The sequence below is a fragment of the Erpetoichthys calabaricus genome, chromosome 11 (assembly GCF_900747795.2).
Source record: "Erpetoichthys calabaricus chromosome 11, fErpCal1.3, whole genome shotgun sequence".
Taxonomy (NCBI): Eukaryota; Metazoa; Chordata; class Cladistia; order Polypteriformes; family Polypteridae; genus Erpetoichthys; species Erpetoichthys calabaricus.
The window spans coordinates 98,412,486-98,433,290 of record NC_041404.2 but is presented as its reverse complement, the minus strand read 5'-3'; the positions used below and the strand labels follow the sequence as shown (position 1 = coordinate 98,433,290).

General features: G+C 41.4%; 1 protein-coding gene across 1 annotated transcript in view; it reads left to right on the top strand.

Moving 5' to 3' along the window:
* The window catches only part of uba1 (ubiquitin-like modifier activating enzyme 1), a 331,255-nt gene that overhangs the window by 116,432 nt on the left and 194,018 nt on the right, over positions 1–20,805 (top strand). The window contains 1 exon segment of the mRNA XM_051933534.1: positions 15,092–15,226. Coding sequence (XP_051789494.1) covers positions 15,092–15,226 — 135 coding nt within the window.

Here is a 20,805-nt window from a genome sequence, read left to right as displayed (position 1 = left end):
AAGATACTATATTCTATTCAAATAAAGCAAACATTAATATGAGTTTAACTCAAAACTTTAACTTTCTAAGATTGGCTCTTACAATGAGGTTAAAACAATTGGCATTAAATGGTCTTTAAACCATGAGCCCTAGTGTAGTCCTTAAAAGCAGATATCTCCTTGGCTTAACCCAGAGTGGGTCCTTGCAATCAAGGAGGTGCCTAACCGGCAGTTTTTCCCACCTTCATCGGTGCTCCTAGGCTCTGGCCCTTGTAGCCGTCTCTGACTCCTGACAGGGCACCCAATCAAGCCTCCAACTCCTGCTGCCAGGCTTGCGCCCATGTTGTCTATGGTACCACCCGAAGGACGTCTCTCTCTGCCTTTCACACCCCTGCAGCCGCATTGCCTCTATTCGGAGTGTCGCTACGCCTGAGTAGCGCTTCGGTCACTCCAGCTCCCAGGTCACTTAGCTGGAGTGGCCATCAGCCCCCAAGCACCATCTGCAAGCTCTAGGGGACTTAATCCCAGCTGTCTGCCCCCTGCACCCTTCATCCACTCACATGCACCGGAGCTCTCCCTTGCTCTTACCTTTTCTTTCTCTCCCTCTGATTGGCCTTTTTCCTTTTGATTCTTTTCCCTTTCTGCACTTGCACTTCCCTTTTAAAGCAGGGGTGTGGCTGGCACAGCTGCAGCAATCGGCAGCACCTGGCGCCAATTAGGGTCATGGGCAATCCTGCACCTGTGCACAAAGTGCAGGGCAGTCCAATCCCACGTAGCACAGGACCTCGCCACGTTACCACACCCCCTACACAAAGATGTGAGTAAGGTAATTATTTATTTAAACCGGCCATATAGTGGACCTGCTATACACACAGACACCTAGACTAATTAAGCAAGTTGTTTTGGTCTCAATACTGAAATTACCAAGTATATTTTAGCAAAATTTTATTAGATTATACTAGAGGTGGGTGGTGTGACATTATGCCACAATCTGAATTTTGCAGTATTGCTGGTGTACTGGGATAAGACCTGAAATGGTGAACCACAAAAAACTAAGCAGATCCTCTAAACTTGTCAAATGCATAGCACACACGATGCACTCACCCCTCCTAAGTCTTTTTTTTTTTTTTTTTTGTCTAAGTTCAGTTATGACACTCTGCTCAATTTCCAATCTCCTATGCAGCAGTAGACCCAGCTCCAAAACTCAAGCATGCATAACTCAAACTAATTACAAATATATAACACCTTTAGAAATAGCAACAAGTAGTCCAGTTAATTTCATGTTGCTGGAATGTATCTATACTAATAAAAGGCAAAGCCCTCACTGACTTTCTGACTGACTCACTCACTCACTCACTCACTCACTCATCACTAATTCTCCAACTTCCCGTGTAGGTGGAAGGCTGAAATTTGGCAGGCTCATTCCTTACAGCTTACTTACAAAAGTTAGGCAGGTTTTATTTCGAAATTCTACGCGTAATAATAATAATAATAATTCATTACATTTATATAGCGCTTTTCTCAGTACTCAAAGCGCTATCCACACAGGGAGGAACTGGGAAGCGAACCCACAATCTTCCACAGTCTCCTTACTGCAAAGCAGCAGCACTACCACTGCGCCACCTGTGAGGACATGGTCATAACTGGAACCTCTTTTTTGTCCATATACTCTAATGGAGGAGGCGGAGTCGCATATCGTGTCATCACGCCTCCTATGTAATCACGTGAACTAAAAACAAGGAAGAGATTTATAGCACGACTCAAACGCGGGAACGAAGGTAAATGACGTTAATTGTTGAGTGTCTTTTAATACTGTGTAAGCATACATATTAACACGTGCAATTAAATGTGTGCATTTACGGGGTGATTTCTCAGGCTTAAAAGCTCGCCTTTTATTGAAAAGGTAAATGCAAACTGTTTTCATTCTGAAGGGCACAAACCACGTTAGATTTCAGCCGTTTAACGTGCAAAAATGTCGGTACACCAGATAAATAAGCGCAACATATTATCAGTTGTATTGTATGCTTACAATACATATAGAAATGTGTTAATCGTTAACTAATAGTATGGGATGGTGTTTTTCGACTCGCGCCTTGATTTAAATGATTGCATGTCTTGGTGGGTTTGCGTAGCTTATTGTCAATATCTTTACACCTCTTTTTAAGACTTATTGACTGAAACGGGCTTTCACGAAAAAAGTTGGGGCTTTGCTACAGGACACACCCTCCACAAGTTAAGGAAGTAAAAATAAAGGTATATATTTCTGTTTTATTTAAACCTTTTTAAGTTCTTATGCATAGCCCCATTTGGCTGTTTTAGTTTTTTTTTTTCTTTCTTCAGTAATATTTAATCTCCTTAAAGAAAAACAACATATGCATTTTACTTTTTTTGTATCTCTTTAGTAATATTTTAGTGTAAAAGGATAACCAGTATTTAAACCTTTTATGTTACTTTATAAAGTTATTTTACACAATGTTGAAAAATTAATAAGAAAGCCACATTTTTTGGCACCTGCTGCTTTAATTTTCAATGAAAAGAAAAAAGCTCTCCAAGAGAAAACCTCAATGAAGAAGAAACAGTTTGCACTATCTAAAAAGGAGAAACCCTCATTTATAAAGGTTTGCTGCAGATGACTTAACTGAAAATAAATGAATAGTTCCTATGTGTATAATACATATTTATCTATTTGACTTATGCCTTTATTCCAGCAACTTGCAACATGTGAGGTACAATTTGTTTTGAAATATTACTGAAGAAAGAAAAAAAAAAAACGAAAACGGGCAAATGGGGCTGTGCATACAAATGTCCATCAATCCATCCATTATCCAACCCGCTATATCCTAAATACAGGAGCCAATCCCTGCCAACACAGGGCACAAGGCAGGAAACAAACCCCGGGCAAGGTGCCAGCCCACCGCAGGGTGCACACACCCACACACCAGGGACAATTTAGAATCGCCAGTGCACCTAACCTGCATGTCTTTGGACTGTGGGAGGAAACCGGAGTACCTGGAGGAAACCCAGACAGAAACGGGGAGAACATTCAAACTCCACGCAGGGAAGCGAACCCTAACTGGCACCTTTCACTGCGCCACCATACCGCCCGCATACAAACTTAAAAGGTTTAAATAAAACAGAAATATATACCTTTATTTTTACTTCCTTAACTTGTGGAGGGTGTATCCTGTAGCAAAGCCCTAAGTTTTTTCATGAAAGCCCCTTTCAGTCAATAAGCCTTACAGGTGTAAAGCTAAACTTGCAGCACTGCTATTCAATTACACTTGCCTAACGCCTCTCCTAAGGGGAGATACTGTGGGATCTGGGCATCCGTCAAAGCACCAGTCACAGGCCCGATTAGAAAGCGGGAAGCTGTGATTTGTCGTCTCCCTCCCATGTAACAATCACAGCCCGTGTTACAACGCATTATGTATGTATTTGTATATGTATATGTGTGTGTGTGTGTGTGTATGTATGTGTAAATATATATATATATATATATATATATATATATATATATATATATATATACAGTAATCCCTCCTCCATCGCGGGGGTTGCGTTCCAGAGCCACCCGCGAAATAGGAAAATCCGCGAAGTAGAAACCATATGTTTATATGGTTATTTTTAGAATGTCATGCTTGGGTCACAGATTTGCGCAGAAACACAGGAGGTTGTAGAGAGACAGGAACGTTATTCAAACACTGCAAACAAACATTTGTCTCTTTTTCAAAAGTTTAAACTGTGCTCCATGACAAGACAGAGATGACAGTTCTGTCTCACAATTAAAAGAATGCAAACATATCTTCCTTTTCAAAGGAGTGCAAAGCAAGCAGTCAAAAAAAAATCAATACGGCTTTTTGGCTTTTAAGTATGCGAAGCACCGCCGGTACAAAGCTGTTGAAGGCGGCAGCTCACACCCCCTCTGTCAGGAGCAGACAAAGAGAGAGAGAGAGAGATAGAGAGAGATAGCGAGAGACAGATAAAAAAAATCAATACGTGCCCTTTGGGCTTTTAAGTATGCGAAGCTCCGTGCAGCATGTCCTTCAGGAAGCAGCTGCACACAGCCCCCCTGCTCACACCCCCCTACGTCAGCGCAAGAGAGAGAGAGAGAGAGAGAAAGTAAGCTGGATAGCTTCTCAGCCATCTGCCAATAGCGTCCCTTGTATGAAATCAACTGGGCAAACCAACTGAGGAAGCATGTACCAGAAATTAAAAGACCTATTGTCCGCAGAAACCCGCGAAGCAGCGAAAAATCCGCGATATATATTTAAATATGCTTACATATAAAATCCGCGATGGAGTGAAGCCGCGAAAGGCGAAGCGCGATATAGCGAGGGATCACTGTAATATGTTGATATGTGTGTATGTATGTATATATATATATGTTTACATAACCTCTTTAACACACTACTTCTCCGCTGCGAAGCGCAGGTATTTTGCTAGTGAATAATAAAAGGCACCTGCAACAAGAGCAAATGCAAATGATGCAATGTTAAAACAAAACCAATAACATGAAACAACTTATTCAAGTTTGTGTCTTGGTTTGGTGCTTTTGCATCCTTGAAAGTCTGCAGTGGCTTGTTCCTTATTCTTCGGTTATATGTGACCAGGAATCACAATCCACCTGCCAGTGTTATTCTGCTAATGAATCTGGATCAAATGCCTCTGTTTCAATTTAATTGTTGCTTCATATCCTGCTCATTGTTCTCGGTCTTTTTCCTTTGGTCTCCCTCTATCTTTTGCCATCCTTTCTTTTTTACATATCAGGATAAAGCTTTAAATACTTAAAAAGAATTGTCAGAAACAGAATTGTTAAAAAGTTAACTGATTGACATACTTTTGCATCGGCATAAACACTGTTTATGGTATATCATGCATTCTCAAAGAAAAAACAACAAAGTACTGAAAATCAGTGTTTGAACAATGTGTGAGAACACTGAAGCTTTGAGTGTACATTTTACCTTGTGTTGCACCGTTCTTAAGCTCTCATAACCATGCTTGCTTGCCTGCCTGCCTTGGATCCTGTAGTGAACAGCAAACACATTTCATTTTGAAGAGCAGCTTTAAAGTAAAAGTAACACAACTTAGGCTGATTACGAAGCAGAATTGGTATTTTAAAAAGGGGAGGGTATTATCTTCATAGCAGAGGTCCTCAGTTATTTGGAATTTACTTGGTTTCAAAGTTTGCAGAAACCGCTTATGTGCGTGAATATGAAGAAGCCAATATGCACATGACAGCTAGTGCATCAACAGCTCAATATGTCAATGAACGTGACCTACAAACAGTTGTCAGTCAAGTCATAATATTCTGCTAGTAAAGTGTACAACAGAAAGATCAAACATTGGAGGGATACTACATTCAGTTGCCTAGCAAAAGTCATATAATCGATTCAGACTGTACATAAAGTCTGTACGGTGGCACAGCAAAACATGGTAAGCTGGTTGAAGCAAAAAAAAAGAGTAGAATTCTCCTAAAATGGCATCACTAGACAAGATGTCTAAAATTGCAGCCCATTGCTCATTTATTTGAGCTATTGCTTGAAAATGCTAATACATTTTAACTTGCAAGCAAAATCCTTAATTGTTGATATTCATTGCAGCTGTATGCTGTTTTTTCATTCAAAATGATTAAAAAATAAGTTCACAGTATTTTTTTCATTAAAAATAAGTTAATTTTGATTTTTACCTTGCTATAGTTCATATACATTTAAGATAAAGGTTTCCTTCATTTAATCCTTTAGTGCTCGTATGAAGCATCAGTTCACATAAGTTAGGTTTGCAACCTGTTGTGGAAGAAAACCCTGAAGAAGACAGGAATAGTGTTTATTCAAGCACCAGTAGATTCATGCATTGCAAGGCAGAAGAGCAAAATTACCTTTTTCGGTTGGCTTTTTTTATATTTTCTTCCTCCCTCCCCCTTCTCCTTACTTCTCAAAAAGCATAATATCGTTTACCTAAGCATTATATTTTATTATGCAAATGGGCCATCTGTTTGTTTTTGTGTACGTGTCAGATGGGCCCTAAAGAATGAAAGGTCATCTTTCCTGTGTCTAACAGACGCGTTCCTAAAGAGGAAATAGTCCTAGGTCTGCTTACTACACCCTGTCTTATGACAGACTCCTGTATGAATAACCTGCCATTATAGCAAAACAGCTTTGAAGCCTTAGTAGTTTGCAAGCAGTTAATTTTTCTTTCACATCTTTTTTTTTTTTAAATGTCTGTGGAAAAGGTAAAGTATTGGGCGTCGTCTATCTGCTCTGTATACTCGGGAACCAGAGGTATAAGAAGGAATAGATGTGCCACAAAACCGGTGATAAGGGAACGGACACAGGGAAGTACACAACAAAGGAGTAGACAGACAATAAGAAGGATAGTGCCTACCATGATAGCAAACCGAGTAAGGGACACTTTCCAGTTGGAAAACAGCAAATGGAACCAGTCAAAAATTGATGTAGATGCAATAGTTACATGATCAGTAAATTCTTTTTGGAACGACTTTACCTTGTTAACACTAGAATTACCAAAGCCTACAAAAAAACTCGTAGATCCGTCCCACCTTAAATCGCTTTGCACCTCTCCATCAGCTTCTTTTGTCCTGTAAATGTGTCGATAAGCAGCAAGCAGCCTATCACATCCCCCCACCGCCACACAGTTTTCTCAGCTCAAGTCTGTTTACTTGCGCGTTAGTTGCTTAGAGTTGTATAGAGTGAGAAGTCAAGCAAAATGACACCTTTTATAAATACTATATTGTTACTTGGAACACATGCATTTCATTCTAAGATAGTAAGAATAAGAGCAGCTCACTTCTCAAAAAACGGACTCGTCCAGGGTCGAACCCGTGAAGTTTAGATTACCAGTCAACGGCTGATACCGTTTCGCCACCGAAGCGGTAGTAACAAATGTGTGTCAATGTTGCTTGACCTCTCATTATTTACAACTCTAAGCAACTGACACGCAGGTAAACAGACTTGAGCTGAGAAAACTGCGGCGGTGGAGGGATGTGATGGTAGGCTGCTTGCTGCTTATCGACACATTTACAGGACAAAAGACGCTGATGGAAAGGTGCTAAGCGATTTAAGGTGAGGTGGATATACGAGTTTTTTTTCGTAGGCTTTGGTAATTCTAGTGTTAAGAGCCTTAGAAAAGGACCCATTAGGAGCAGTGTTAGGAATGAAAGTGCAGCAGTTGTCGCCGAACACAACACACACACCTCCTCTTTCAGCTAAGAGCATATCTAGCACAATTCTATTCTGCCAGGCCACTTGGCTAGTAGCATGTACTTCCTGACATTAAGATGCACTTGAAAGGACAACTGGAAGAGTTATATGCATCCTTAAAAATATCAAGTGAAAAGGTTATAGGGAAAGGGAAGAACTAGGAGAGAGGGTTTAGCAGTGGCACATACAGTACAGGACTCTGTTCTTAATTGTGTAGCAGTAAAATTCAACCACTTATACCACAGATTATCCTTTAGGAAAAGAGGGAGTAATCCCTTGAGGTCCAGCACAGTAAGTCCAAAAAATAGTAACAGCTTCATGGTTCAATCCACGTTTTACAGTGAGAGATATGCATCCAAGAAAGGGAGTCCTGCTGTTAAGGTAGTTCTCCAACTTTCCTTTACTTTTTTGTGCACTGTCTGCAAGGCGCCATGCAAGCCTGAAAGAAAAGACACCAGATTATTATTTACTGTATGTAGTGTGACCTTGCCTTGTGGAAGGCACATTGGCATGGGGAGGCCAGTGAGGATCTTGAAAGGCGAGAGTCCTAACTGATATGTCCTTCCCAGCAAGCTGGCCAGGGTCCCAGGGCACAGCATCAGGCCAGGGCAGTCCTGTTTGTTCACAGAAATTGGCCAATTTTGACTTTAATGTGGAGGTTGCATGTTCTGCCATCCCTCCACTCTGTGGATGGTACTTGTAATAGCAAATATCAATTTGTAACCAATGGGAGAGGTCTTGTAACAGAGCATTCACAAAATGAGTCCCATTATCCGTTTGTAATGGCCGACCCCTTACCCGGCTGGCAGCTACACCTCCAAGCCCTGTGGCCGGGATAAATTACTGAGCTGAATCTAAATAACAAGCCGTACCTCTAACAAATGAAAATTTTTCCCACAATCGACGGTTTAATCAAGCATGCAAAAAACAGATATGTAAAAATAGGTAATTAATTATATTAAATGAGCAATAACAAGAAAAAAAAATACACAATATATATATATATATATATATATATATATATATATATATATATATATATATATATAATATATCCCTCCCCCAAAGCAACAACACTATATATATATATATATATATATATATATATATATATATATATGTGTGTGTGTGTATATATACACACACACACACACACACAATAAACCCTCCCTTGCCCTTGTAACAAACAACACAAATAACAAAACCTGAATGAGATACGGAACTGAATGGTCGTGAACTTGAGTCCGAATATGTAATTGTCCTGAAATGCAGCTGACTGGTTAACCGATATGTGGAGTGTTTGTATTTCCTGGAACAAAATGGAGCAGCCTCACCGTGAATCCTCGGCGCGTGGTGGATGATGAAGTCCGACACCGGGGTCTCTCGTGATGAGGGTATTGAAGTAAGTCCGGCGGATTGAAAAGCAAACTGGATGAAAATGCGCAATGTGGAATACAGCAGGTACAGATGACTCGTGGTCGTGAAAATGAAAAGTCTCCTTCTCTCCTCTCCTTCCTCCTTTTTCTATTCCCTCCTGATTGCTTAAATAGTCCTGTGATGGATGTAATTGATTAATAGCAGGTACAGATGGCTCGTGGTCGTGAAAATTAAAAGTCTCCTTCTCTCCTCTCCTTCCTCCTTTTTCTATTCCCTCCTGATTGCTTAAATAGTCCTGTGATGGATGTAATTGATTAATAGCAAACAGGTGTTTTCCAAGATTGAGGTTGCAGTCTCCTCCCATCATCCATCCCCCTTTACGGGGACGACATTCACTGACACACAAACAGCAATCGGGACAATGGAACAAGACGCATGTGGTACTAACACTGACAACACTATTACTACTATGTAGCCCCGCTACAAGTTTGCAATATTTTTTTGAGCCCCAGGGTAGAATAATTTCTTTGATTAATGCTTTGGCCACTGACTTAGCATCTGTGTGCTGACACAGCTTCCACCCAGCGAGAGAAGACGTCAACAATCACTAAGCAATGTTTATACCCATGAGATGGGGTTAGTTCAATAAAATCCATTTGCAGATGTTCGAAAGGGCCCTCCGGCAGTGCTGTTACAGCCGGACATACCTGCAGTTGTTTTCCTACATTAAATTTTTGGCACAGTGCACACCTTTTGCAGGACTGATCAGCAAAGTTGGAAAACCCGGGGGCATTCCAGGGCCACTGTACTTGTGCTACCATTGTATCTTTAGAGGCATCGTCCAATCTGTGTGCAGCCTTCGCAATACCTGTAGTTGAAGCTTTTGGGAGAAAAGGGTAGTTAGTTAGAGGATGGATCCAAACTCCTCCCAGATCCTTTTCTGCACAATTTTTCTGCCACATCTTTATTTCTTTTTCCATTGCCACAGTTTGTAGAGATAAAATCTCATCCTCGGGTGACTCTCGTTCTTCCTCCTGTTGTAGGAATAAAGAGGTTAATGGTGAGGTAGTCTCTTGGGCGGCCATCAAATGAGGAGTTCTTCCCTGTACTGAAATGGATTGTACAGCATGTGGTACCTCAACAGTTAATGGACTCATGAGAACAACATCTGAGCATTCTAATATGACCTTTGGTGCTGCAGCAACTGCTCTCAAACAAGCTGGGAATGCAGCGGCCACTGGATCCAGTTTTTTTGAATTGTACGCAATCGGTCTTTGTCTCTCTCCATTTTGTTAAGTTAGTACTGCAATCATACACCCCCCCCCTCTCATCCACGAACAGAGTGAAAAGACGGGAAAAATCTGGGAGTCATAACTCTTATATCAGTAAGAGCCTTCTCAGCCTGCTCCATCTATGATATTTTGTCAGTCAGGGCCAAATTAGGAGAGGTCACTAAATCTTGGAGCGGCTGTGCTCTTTCAGCAAAATCTTGAACCCATTTCTGGCAGTATCCCAACATTCCAAGGACGGACATAACCTGCCTCCTTGTAGTAGGACAAGGTACATTTTTAATAGTCTTGATCCTATCATTAAACAGTGCATGTTTGCAGTCAAATCATGACCCAGGTATTTTACTCTTCTTTCAGTCAGTTGCAGCTTTTTCTGGGACATCTTGTGCCTGCTTTCTGCTAAGAAGAACAACAAAGCCTTTGTGTCTTCTTTGCATTGTTCCTGAGCCTCTGAGCATAACAACAAATCATCTACATACTGAACTAGGACACTACCCCCTTTTGGGCAATAACCCTCCAAATTTTTTGCTAATGCTTGTCCATACACACACAGAGAGCCTCTGTATATCCCCGTGGCATCACAGTCCAGGTCCAGCGCTTACCTTTAAAAGTGGATGCGAACCAGAACTGGGATTCAGGGTGAACAGGAATAGAAAAAGTATTTGCGAGATTAATGACAGAAAACCACATCGCAGTGGACGGGAATGTAGAGAGAATAGTGTAAATTCGGGACTAAAGGAGTCCTAGGGTGTATAGCAGCATTGACTCTGCAGAGATCTTGAATGAACCACCACAAGCCTTCTGCTTTTCTAACTAGAAAAAGAGTTTACAGGATAGTATTGGATTGGAATAATAGCAACCTGCTTAACTAAATCGGCGTGAACAACGGAAATGCCAGCCTCAGGTGAAAGAGGATATTGTGCACAATGTAGATGGAAGGATGACTTTGGGAATATGATCAAAGGTTCAGCATGAGCCGTACGGCCAAAATCGTTTTTCCCTTGTGCCCAGAGAGATCAGGGGAGTGAGTCTAGCTAGAGATTTGAGGGGAAAGCAGTACGAGTGTAGGTGGAGGAGTGGAAGATGAATGACAGGACAATCGGGTTACAGGTACAACCAGTCCTACTGCAGTTTTCTTAACAGATCTATCTGGGGTGGACCAATCCTCCCTTTCCTGACATGCTAATACCCATGGTCCCACATCATGCCACTGAAAGTGAGCGGATTTAGCAATGGAAACATGCGGGATATAACTACTCCAGAAAAAGGCAGTAGTTGTGACAAAAAGGTTGACTGCTGCTCCAGCCCATTCTGCTGAGATATAGCAGTTTGTTAGGCAAATAGTCTCTCTTTTGATAGCGCTGGCTAGAAAGTCCAAGAGCCAGACTTCGTCAACATAAAATCCAAAAAATCAGGCAGTAAAGTGAAATGATTTTGAACAATGTAATTCAGGAGGAACCCAGGACAGCAGAGATTCCAGTTGTTTTGAGGAAACGTGAAAAACCCTGGCAGCATAGAAGGATGTAAATAGTGGTGGTCAGTGCAAAGGCAGTGTGTTGTTTTGATGTGACCTCCACTCCCTTTTTCGTAACTTAGATGCAAAGGCACAGGCAGGCTATCAAATCTTGTCCTAACAAGCTCACTGGGCATAGAGAGCTGAGGAAAAATCGATGGTTTAACGAAACAGTTGAAAATGTGGCTTGAACGGGAACCGGCGAAGAGAGAGATGGAACGAAGACTTCCCCTCCATCCCGGAAGTTCCCTAGGCTTGCCATTTGCTATGCTGGGCAGGAATAAGAGGCCATGGGTAAGACTGACCCTGACCATCATCAGGCGAAGGTGGTGGTGGCAGCTGCTAGCTCTGACACTGAGGACAGTCACGGCAAAAGTGTCCAGTTTGGCCGCAGTTATAACAGATATAAGATGATGGGCTTTGTCCCATTCCCCGCATTTGAAATTGGGGTGTGCCTCCTTGGCCACCACGACTGTGTTCATGACCTCTGCCTCTGGGTGCCACGTTCCCGGAGTAAAAGTGGGCCTATGCCGCCAACAACTTTTGGTGTGTCTTTTCAGCTTTATCTTCAGAGTTTCTTTCAGCATGCTCAGCATGGCGTTTATCCTTAGCAAAATCTGCTCCTTCCCAGCCCACACAGGTAGTACGTACGTCCGTCTGGCATCCCTGAGTGATTTTCCATCAGGTCTCAGAGGCAATGTTCCCATTCCGATACTAACTCACCCTCTTTTTACTTGGCATGTGTCAACTGGGACCAGTCAATGCTTTTCTTATATTTTTCATTTATCACTGTAACTGTGTCCACTGAGCATTAAACTGGTTGTCTTCGTTCCCCTGCCAATCTAGGGTTTCATTCCATTGCCCCCCAACGTCATTCCAGCCCGGTCCCAACCTTCTCCTAAGGACTTGAGTCCATTCTGCAGCATTTGGTTTATTATATATACACTAGTCATTTAACCCGTTACAATAACGGGCGCTAGAACAGTAGTGCATAAACATTAGTAGGAACAGTCTATATTAAATGGCAAGGGACTTTGACCTCATTCTTTTTGTTGGTCGTATTTTTCTTTCTTTCAGCCTTTCTTTTGTTGATGTTTACTTGCTGAGCTGACCGTTCTTCGTGGGCTGCTGCCGTGTATTGTGTGTCTTTAATTTTCTGTGACAGTAATACTGTCTTGTACGTCCGCTGGCTTGTACGTCCGTAATATACCTTTAATTTTCTCTGACGGTAATACAGGCGTGCGCGTTGGTAATATGCCTTTAATCTCCTCTGACAGTAATACTGGCTTGTATGTGGCTGTAATATGCGTCACTGTATTGTGTGCCTTTGATTTCCTCTCGCAGTAATACTGGTTTGTATTTCCGTAAAACGCCTCTAACTTTCTCTGACAGTAATATCGCGCATTGCACCGTGCCCCGTGCATGCGCACTTCACCAGAAGCCCCGCGCATGCGCACTTCACCAGAAGACACACACACACGGACACCTGGATGCACAAAGGGATTTTATTAAAGAGGATAACATCTAATTGTTTCAATGTCGTCACAAACTTATGTCCTCATACTTCTTTGGGTTCGGTATTTCCTGCAACCACTTCTTTTAACTCTTGCAAGTTCCAATTCCAATGTACGAGTATAATGGGACGATTCTGATCACTAACCGGCTGTTGTGGGTTAAACCCTACATTGGGCACTTCTATTAGCAGTGTTTGAAACAACTGATCCTTTCCTGGCCAAGAAGGAGAAAGTGTGAATGAGGACTTGGAGAATTTTGAGTGTTTTTGTTTGGCAACAACAGACAAATGAGTGACACATTGTCCCTGTTATTCTGCTTCACTTCCCTCATCCTCCTGATCTTTAATGTGTTTCTCTTCCTCATCATCACTTTCTCCACCATTGGCCCCTTGAGGTGGTGGCGATGGACTATTATCCTCATTGGGAGGGGGAGCGCATTCTGTTACTAAATCAGGGTACAGTCTCTTTTTCTTCTTTATTTATATTTTTTTTATTTACTTGTTCTTCCTTCTTTTGTCCGGACTTTTGGGATGGTTCTTGCATTGCCAGTAACAGCTTTTCTTTTTCTGCCATAATTTTCATTTGACTTTGCAGTCCCTCATTGCGTTTCTGCATCGCTTCCAGGGCTGTATGTTTAATTATCAATCCCCATCTATCAAACATTTCCATTCTATTTGGCCGTTGACTTCTACTGGCCACCTGCCTCTGCTCTGTTTATTCCACCGTTTACATAGTTTTTTTTTTTTTTTTATATATAAATCTTAACAGTTTTCTGTTCTACGTAACGTCTTGAAGAGCCGCCTTTCTTTCCCTTTTGGTACATCTTCCGAAAATAATCCTAGCGGATCCTCATTCACACCCTTTTTTTTCTATCTCTTTCTTAATGTTTCCCATTGTCTCCTCTCAAGTGTCTCTTCACTCAGAGTTCCTTCCTTTCCCCGGATCACAGTCTGCCGTTTCCTCCTTTAGCGGACTAACAGTTAAGTTGGTTACCACTCATGGTTTTCACAACAGACTTAACCTGTTGAGTCTGGAATATTACCAGACTATTTGGAGTAAAGAATCTCACCCTCCCACTTGGCAGTGTTTTCCCCGGCTGTGAGGTGCTTTCCCACTGTCTGTTCTTCCCACCCCCTTCTTTTTTTATTCCGAGCCTCTAAAAGGACTCTGTCTCATTCCAGGGAGTGTTCTAACTCGGGATTTCCAGCACCTCACTCGGATGGTAAAATATCTACTCACCATTGACTGTCTGTACTTCCTGTCTGCACCTTGCACTTTCACTCGGGCTTTCTGGCAGGAGGGGAACTGAGGCTCATGGCTCCCAACCCTTTCTGGGGATGAGCCAGTCCAAACTTTTCTTGGAGCTGGTCTCAGTCGTAACTACTTTGCTGGTCCTCTCTGGATCCCTCACTTGGGCTCGGACCCAGAGCCTGCAGCGGCCACCTGTCCCTGTTCAGGTACCAGGGAAAACTGTGGAAGAAACCCCTGAGGAAGACAGGAATTGTTAGTTCAATCAGTCTTTATTCAGCCACCAATAAGTTCATGGATTTGTGCGTTGCAAGGCGGAAAGAGCAAAGTTCCTTTTTTCATCTGCTTTTTTATATTTTCTTCCTCCCTTCCCCTTACTTCTCAAGAAACATAATACCGTTTACCTAAGCATTTTATTTTATTATGCAAATAGGCCATCTGTTTCTGTTTTGTGTACATGTCAGATGGACCCTAAAGAAGGTCATCTTTCCTGTGACTAACAGACGCGTTCCTAAAGAGGAAATTGTCCTAGGTCAGCTTACTGCACCCTGTCTTAGAACAGACACCTGTATGAATAACTTGCCATTATAGCAAAACAGCCTTGTCAGGTTTCAAACCTTAGTAACTTGCAAGCAGTTATTTATTTATTTTTTTTTTTACACTATAAACAAATAAAAATGCCAATATTGACACAAAACATGTAATACCTCATTGGTCCATAGTATGTATAATCCATGCATCCCAATTTAATAGCATTGCTGCATTATCAATATACAATAGTTTTACAGTTGTAGTCTTAGTCTGAAACAAGTAATTTGCCATTTAAAAGGGTATGATTTTCTTTTAAAAGGTAAAGAAATCTTTTTAAATCGTTTAAAGAATATTTAATTTTTCCTCTGATTTAATAAAACATTATTCTGTACAAAAAAACCTAAATGTTTTTCATTTCAACAGTTTTATCTCAAAGAAGATGACATTGGAAAAAACCGTGCAGAGATGTCCCAACCACGCCTTGCAGAGCTGAATAACTATGTGCCTGTATCTTCATATACAGGAGTTCTTACAGAAGACTATCTCCTCCAGTTTCAGGTCTATATGTCTTTTCTATTGCAAATATTGTTTTTTGATCCAGTTTTAGATTAACTGTAACCTATAATTTTGTTTATATGCAAGGGATTTATTGTAAAGTTTGTATTTCTTTTGTGTTTTTTAATTATTTCTGTATAGTAAAATGATTTGCATGACAATGCACATTCTTTTCAGAGTCCCACGGAATGCTGTTATGTCAAACTCTTGTGCCTCTTCTCAAAAGTAAATTCTACTTTTGTACTTTTTTTGTGTGCACAATTATTAGGCAAGTTGTATTTTTGAGGATTAATTTTAATATGGAACAAATACAGTGCTATCAGTCCATCCAAAATATTAAACCTGAATGTTTTACACATATGTGTGCACAATTATTAGGCAACTATTAGTGTGCAGAATTACTACACAACTAAAGGAAAAACAAAATTTTTTCCATCTCACTTGTTTATTTTAATCTGTTAAAGTGAGAATAATACACAGACAACTCAAAATTTACAAATAAACATTTGACATTTCAAAAAAAAATAAAATAAAATACAGTGACCAGTATAGCCACCCTTCTTTTCAACAACAGTCATAAATAAGCCTTCCATTCATGGAGTCTGTCAGTTTCCCAATCTGCTGCTGATCAACTTTTTGTGCAGGAGCAACCACAGCCTCCCAGACACAGTTCAGAGAGGTATACGGTTTTCCTTCCCTGTAAATCTCCCATTTAAGAAGGGCCCACAAGTTCTCAATAGGGTTTAGGTCAGGTGAGGAAGGGGGCCATGTCATTATTTCATCTTTTAAGGCCTTTACTGGCTAGCCACACAGTGGAGTACTTCGATGCATGCGATGGAGCATTGTCCTGCATAAAAATCATGGTGGTCTTGAAAGATGCAGACTTTTTGCTGTTCCACTGCTTGAAGAAAGTGTCTTCTAAACACTGGCAGTAGGTTTGGGAGTTGATTTTGAGTCCATCTTCAACTTGATAAGGTCCAACTAGCTCATCTTTAATAATACCAGCCCATACCAGTACCCCACCTCCACCATGCTGGTGTCTGAGTCGAAATGGAGCTCTGTGCCCATTACTGATCCAGCCACGGGCCCCTCCAACTGGTCTGTCAAGAGTCGCTCTCATCTCATCACTCCATAAATCCTTTGAAAAATATGTTTATTTCTTGGCCCAGTCTTGACGTTTCAATTTATGTGTCTTGTTCAGTGGTGGTCGGGTTTCAACCCTCCTTACCTTGGCCATGTCTCTGAGCACTGAACACCTTGTACTTCTGGGCATTCCAGGTAGGTTGCAGTTCTGGAATATGACAGCACTGGAGGATAATGGTTTCCTTTTAGCTTCATGTTTGATCATCTTTTTTTCTCAACAAGTTTCTTTTGACCCTGTTGACAATTTGCAACAAAATGTTTGATGGTTCTGTGATCACGCCCCAATATCTTAGCAATTTCAAGTGTGCTGCATCCCTCTGAAAGACTTTTTACAATTTTTGACTTTTCAGAGGCAGTTACCGTAGATACTCATGTATTAGTCGACCTCGCAGATAAGTCGAGTGTATTTTTAAGCCGAAAATTACGAAATTTGTTATGACCTGCGTATAAGTCGAGGGTAAAACTTGACAGCTATCAGAGATAGAGGGCGACAAAACTCACTGTCACGTCACAGGCATTCCCTCTGTGCTTGGAGAAATGCTAGACTTGTTGACTCGGCAACTAATCCTTGCGTGTGCGTGAGTTGCGAAATGTAAACAAAGTCAAGATGGCATCGACATGTCACAAGGGAGCGAAGCGAGTGCAGAAAGGAAAACACTCGGCAGACGATGTTTTGCACATTATCGCTGAGTCAGACTGATTTTTCAGAATCGGATTTTATTGACAGTGATCAGGAATCGAGCAAGAGAGTGAGAAGCCGGCATCAGCTGATCAGACACCAGCCGATGCCACGCCAGCTGATCGGCTGCTAGCTGAACGCATTCGCGCAGCCGATGCACCTACGGCAAGGTTCGCGTGGAAGGAATACCCAGACATTGATCCGTGGGAGCCGAACTGGCTACCGGACTTCATAAGACAGCATGGTTTGCTGTTGGACACGACAGATCACCCGCTGCTGGACTACTTCAGGCTGCTCTCTCCTGATGCTGCTTTTCAGCTACTGTCAGCCGAGACAAACAGGTAGGCAGAGAAATTTTTTGAATCACGGGCTGCTCTTGCATCGCATTGATAGCGTGTGTTGCCTTGGTTCTTTTGATTCCAAATCTGGTTGCATGTGGCAGCTAATGGTATGTTTGTTATCCAAAACCTGCAAAGGCTAATGCTCAAATTCAAGTATTTCACAGTTTAAAGAATTATTTAATGAAATTAGAAAAAAACTAGCTAATTAGCAATAGTATTGCTGGCTTACAATTATTTCAAAGACCATGTGAAACGGCAGATGACCGGTGACTTAACACCGTGAAGCGTTGAGTGTACAATGTCATTACCCAAATTTTTTGGGCAATTGTGTTGCCCTGTGGATAAGTTGACCCTGTTTTTTTGAATGAATTTTAAGGCATAAGTTTTTCGACTTATATGCGAGTATCTACGGCAGGCATGTCAAACTCCCTACCATTGGTGGGACGCTTCGACTGCCATACGTGCGTCAGCGGGCCGTACTGTAACAAATACTATTATACTATTACACAAAGTTACTGTAGCTTTCTTTCCAATACTGAAAACTTTAAAAAAAAAATGTAACACTTAAAGTTTAAAGAAAAGCAATTTATTTCCATGCAGTCTCCATACAACAGTGTAGAATTAGAGTCTTAACCTCTTAGCTAGGTCCTTATTATATTACTAGGCTCACCCGCCTTTTAAGGCGACCGACTTTTATCCTCAATTTGTGTGCGCTCCATGTGTACATCAGGCATGTAAGTGTAGGGAATGAGAACATCAAAGTGCCGATTCATAACATCTCCTGAAAACCTAAGTTTTTTTATCCCCTCGAGTGCCTGTCCAAACTTGGAGTGTAGGACTCCATAATAATATACTTGAAACTCATAGGGGAACAACTCTCCCGCTGCCATTAGCTCAGAAATTGTACCATAAGTTTGAGTCTTTGACATTTCAGTGAGATACTGAAGCTCATTTGTATAAGAGATTCCAGACGGCATCATTGTAAATGGCTGAAACCTTGACCAATTACTTAAAACATGTCGTACAATGTCAGCCCGAATCTGTACTGCTAACGACGGAGTTTCATGCACTAAATAAGCTATAGATGAGAATAAGCATCTATGCAGTGAGGCATTTGTACTCCCATCAACATTAATTATTTCCAGAGACATAATTTTGTCTATTTTCCCAGCGCATCGCACACAAAAGCAAGGGAACGATGGGAGCACCAGAACTCTGCTCACATCACGTCGTTCTGTACCGCAAGCCGCAAGTAGTCTATGATAAGCGGAATACCTCTACGCTTTGCACTCATGGGACGGAAGGACAATCCCGACCGCTTTGATATAGTGTCTTGATGATTGATATTCATTATATTATATTCATTGCTTATATAGGAGCCTTACAGTATGAGATTTATTTCTTTTGTCCCGACACGTGGCATCTCTTTTTAGTAACCAGTTCATCAATATCAGGCTTGAAATCTTGTTCAGCTGCAACTTTTACGAGGGATGAAAGGTGCTCGACAGTAAGTCTTGAGCAATGTGGGGTTTTGTTGGCTTTCATTAACGAAAACAATTGCTCACAAAGGTAAGTGCTTCCGAACATTGACAGTACTCTCGATGCCAGCTTACGGATCTGCACATACGAGGGTGGCAGGTAAGCATACAAGCCTGGCACACCAACTTTGTTGTATTTTGCCTTCAGAATAGAATCTGACTGCACTTCAGTCAATTCCATTTGGATATTCTCAGGCGCATTCTCAACGTTGTAAGAGAACAGCGCAATGCCCTGTTTGTGTGAACTGAAATCACGAAAATGCTCACTGAGTTCATTGCTCAGTAATTCAAGTTGGAAAACAAATCCTCCAAAAATCAAATTTTACTTTACTAAGTTTACATCAAAGTTTATATTGTAAAATAAGCCGATATGCAAAAAGCCACCTGACCTACAATAATTTTACAAACTCAAAATCACAAAAATATGTTAATAAACAACTCACCAACTTCTCGCGTCCACTTCAGATCTTCAGCTGTAGTCTGCACTAACTGTTCGTTACAATACTAGCACAAAATTACATGAAACTAGAGCAAAAAACGTGAAAATATGCGGGCTATTACTACTCGTGATGGTCAGTTCTGCCCAGTGGCCAGTCTCAGCAGCCCAGTCAGTACTGTAGCCTTAGCAGGGGCGGCTGTAGGCTCGTGGTGGCCCTGGGCAGAGAAAGAATCGGTATCTTATGTACGGCGGATGGCCACATCCGTTGCGGACACTGCATAGCCTCCTCGTGCTCATGACACGCTTCTATATACGCGTGTCCGTAACTTGAAAACCAAGTGGCGGCCCATGATATTCTCATTACGGCAAAACATTATAATACTACATATAGCTTACTGCTCCGACTCTAGCGACATTTGTAAATACAGCATACTAATTAACAAGAAACTGAATGTTTTTCGGTCGTTATTTTCTCTTTCTGTTTTATATTCAATATATATTGGCATGGTGGCCCCTGAGATTTGGCGGCACTGTGCAGGTGCACAGTTTGCACATGCCTAAGGCCACCCCTGCTGCAGCCTAGCACTTCAGTTGTGACGCTGCGGCTCATTAACTTTGGTCAAGGCTCGTGGCTATACTAGCAGATGACGTTTCCGGTACCGTAATGCCATTGTAAAATGCACTTTTGTCAGAAGGCAGAAGTAAGAAAAGTCAATAAGTAACACCGAAGATGCACAATGATTCAATCACAAACGATAGTAATCATTTTGTACAAGTTCAGTGCTAACTAGGATCTGTCATGCGGGCCGCACAGATTTCTGTTGCGGGCCGCATGTTTGAGATGCCTGATCTACGGTAAGTCTCTTTTTTGGCCCATTTTGTCTAAAGAAAGCAAGCTGCCTAATAATTATGTACACCTTGATATAGATCTTCTTAGGCCACACCCTCCGTCTTTACACATACACATCACCTGATTTGCTTATATCCAATAAACGTTCAAGTTTATACAGCTTGGAATTGGAATATATGCATAAAAATGATATGGTCAAAGTACTCACTTGCCTAATAATTGTGCACACAGTGTAGAATGATGAAACATGGAACAGCACATTCTGTGCTAAATAGTATGGTGATATGTGTTTAGTGTTAAATCATCTCTTGGTCTTAAGCAATGAAATTGGGCATTTTTCTTCATTAAAAGCCTGTTTGTTATAGTATATGTAGTTAAGATCTGATTAAGGAAGCCAAAGTAAAATTAGTTGCTCCTGAAGTACAGGGAGTGTTTGTGCTTCATTTTACGAGAGTGGATACGTGTTCTGCTTGAATTGTAGTAGGGTGAAATAATAAGGGCTTTCTTCTAGCAGATGGTGAGTTTGTGGCTTCTTCCATGTGTAGGAAAGGCTAGTATTAACCATTTTCTCAGGTAGAAACCAGAGTTCTGG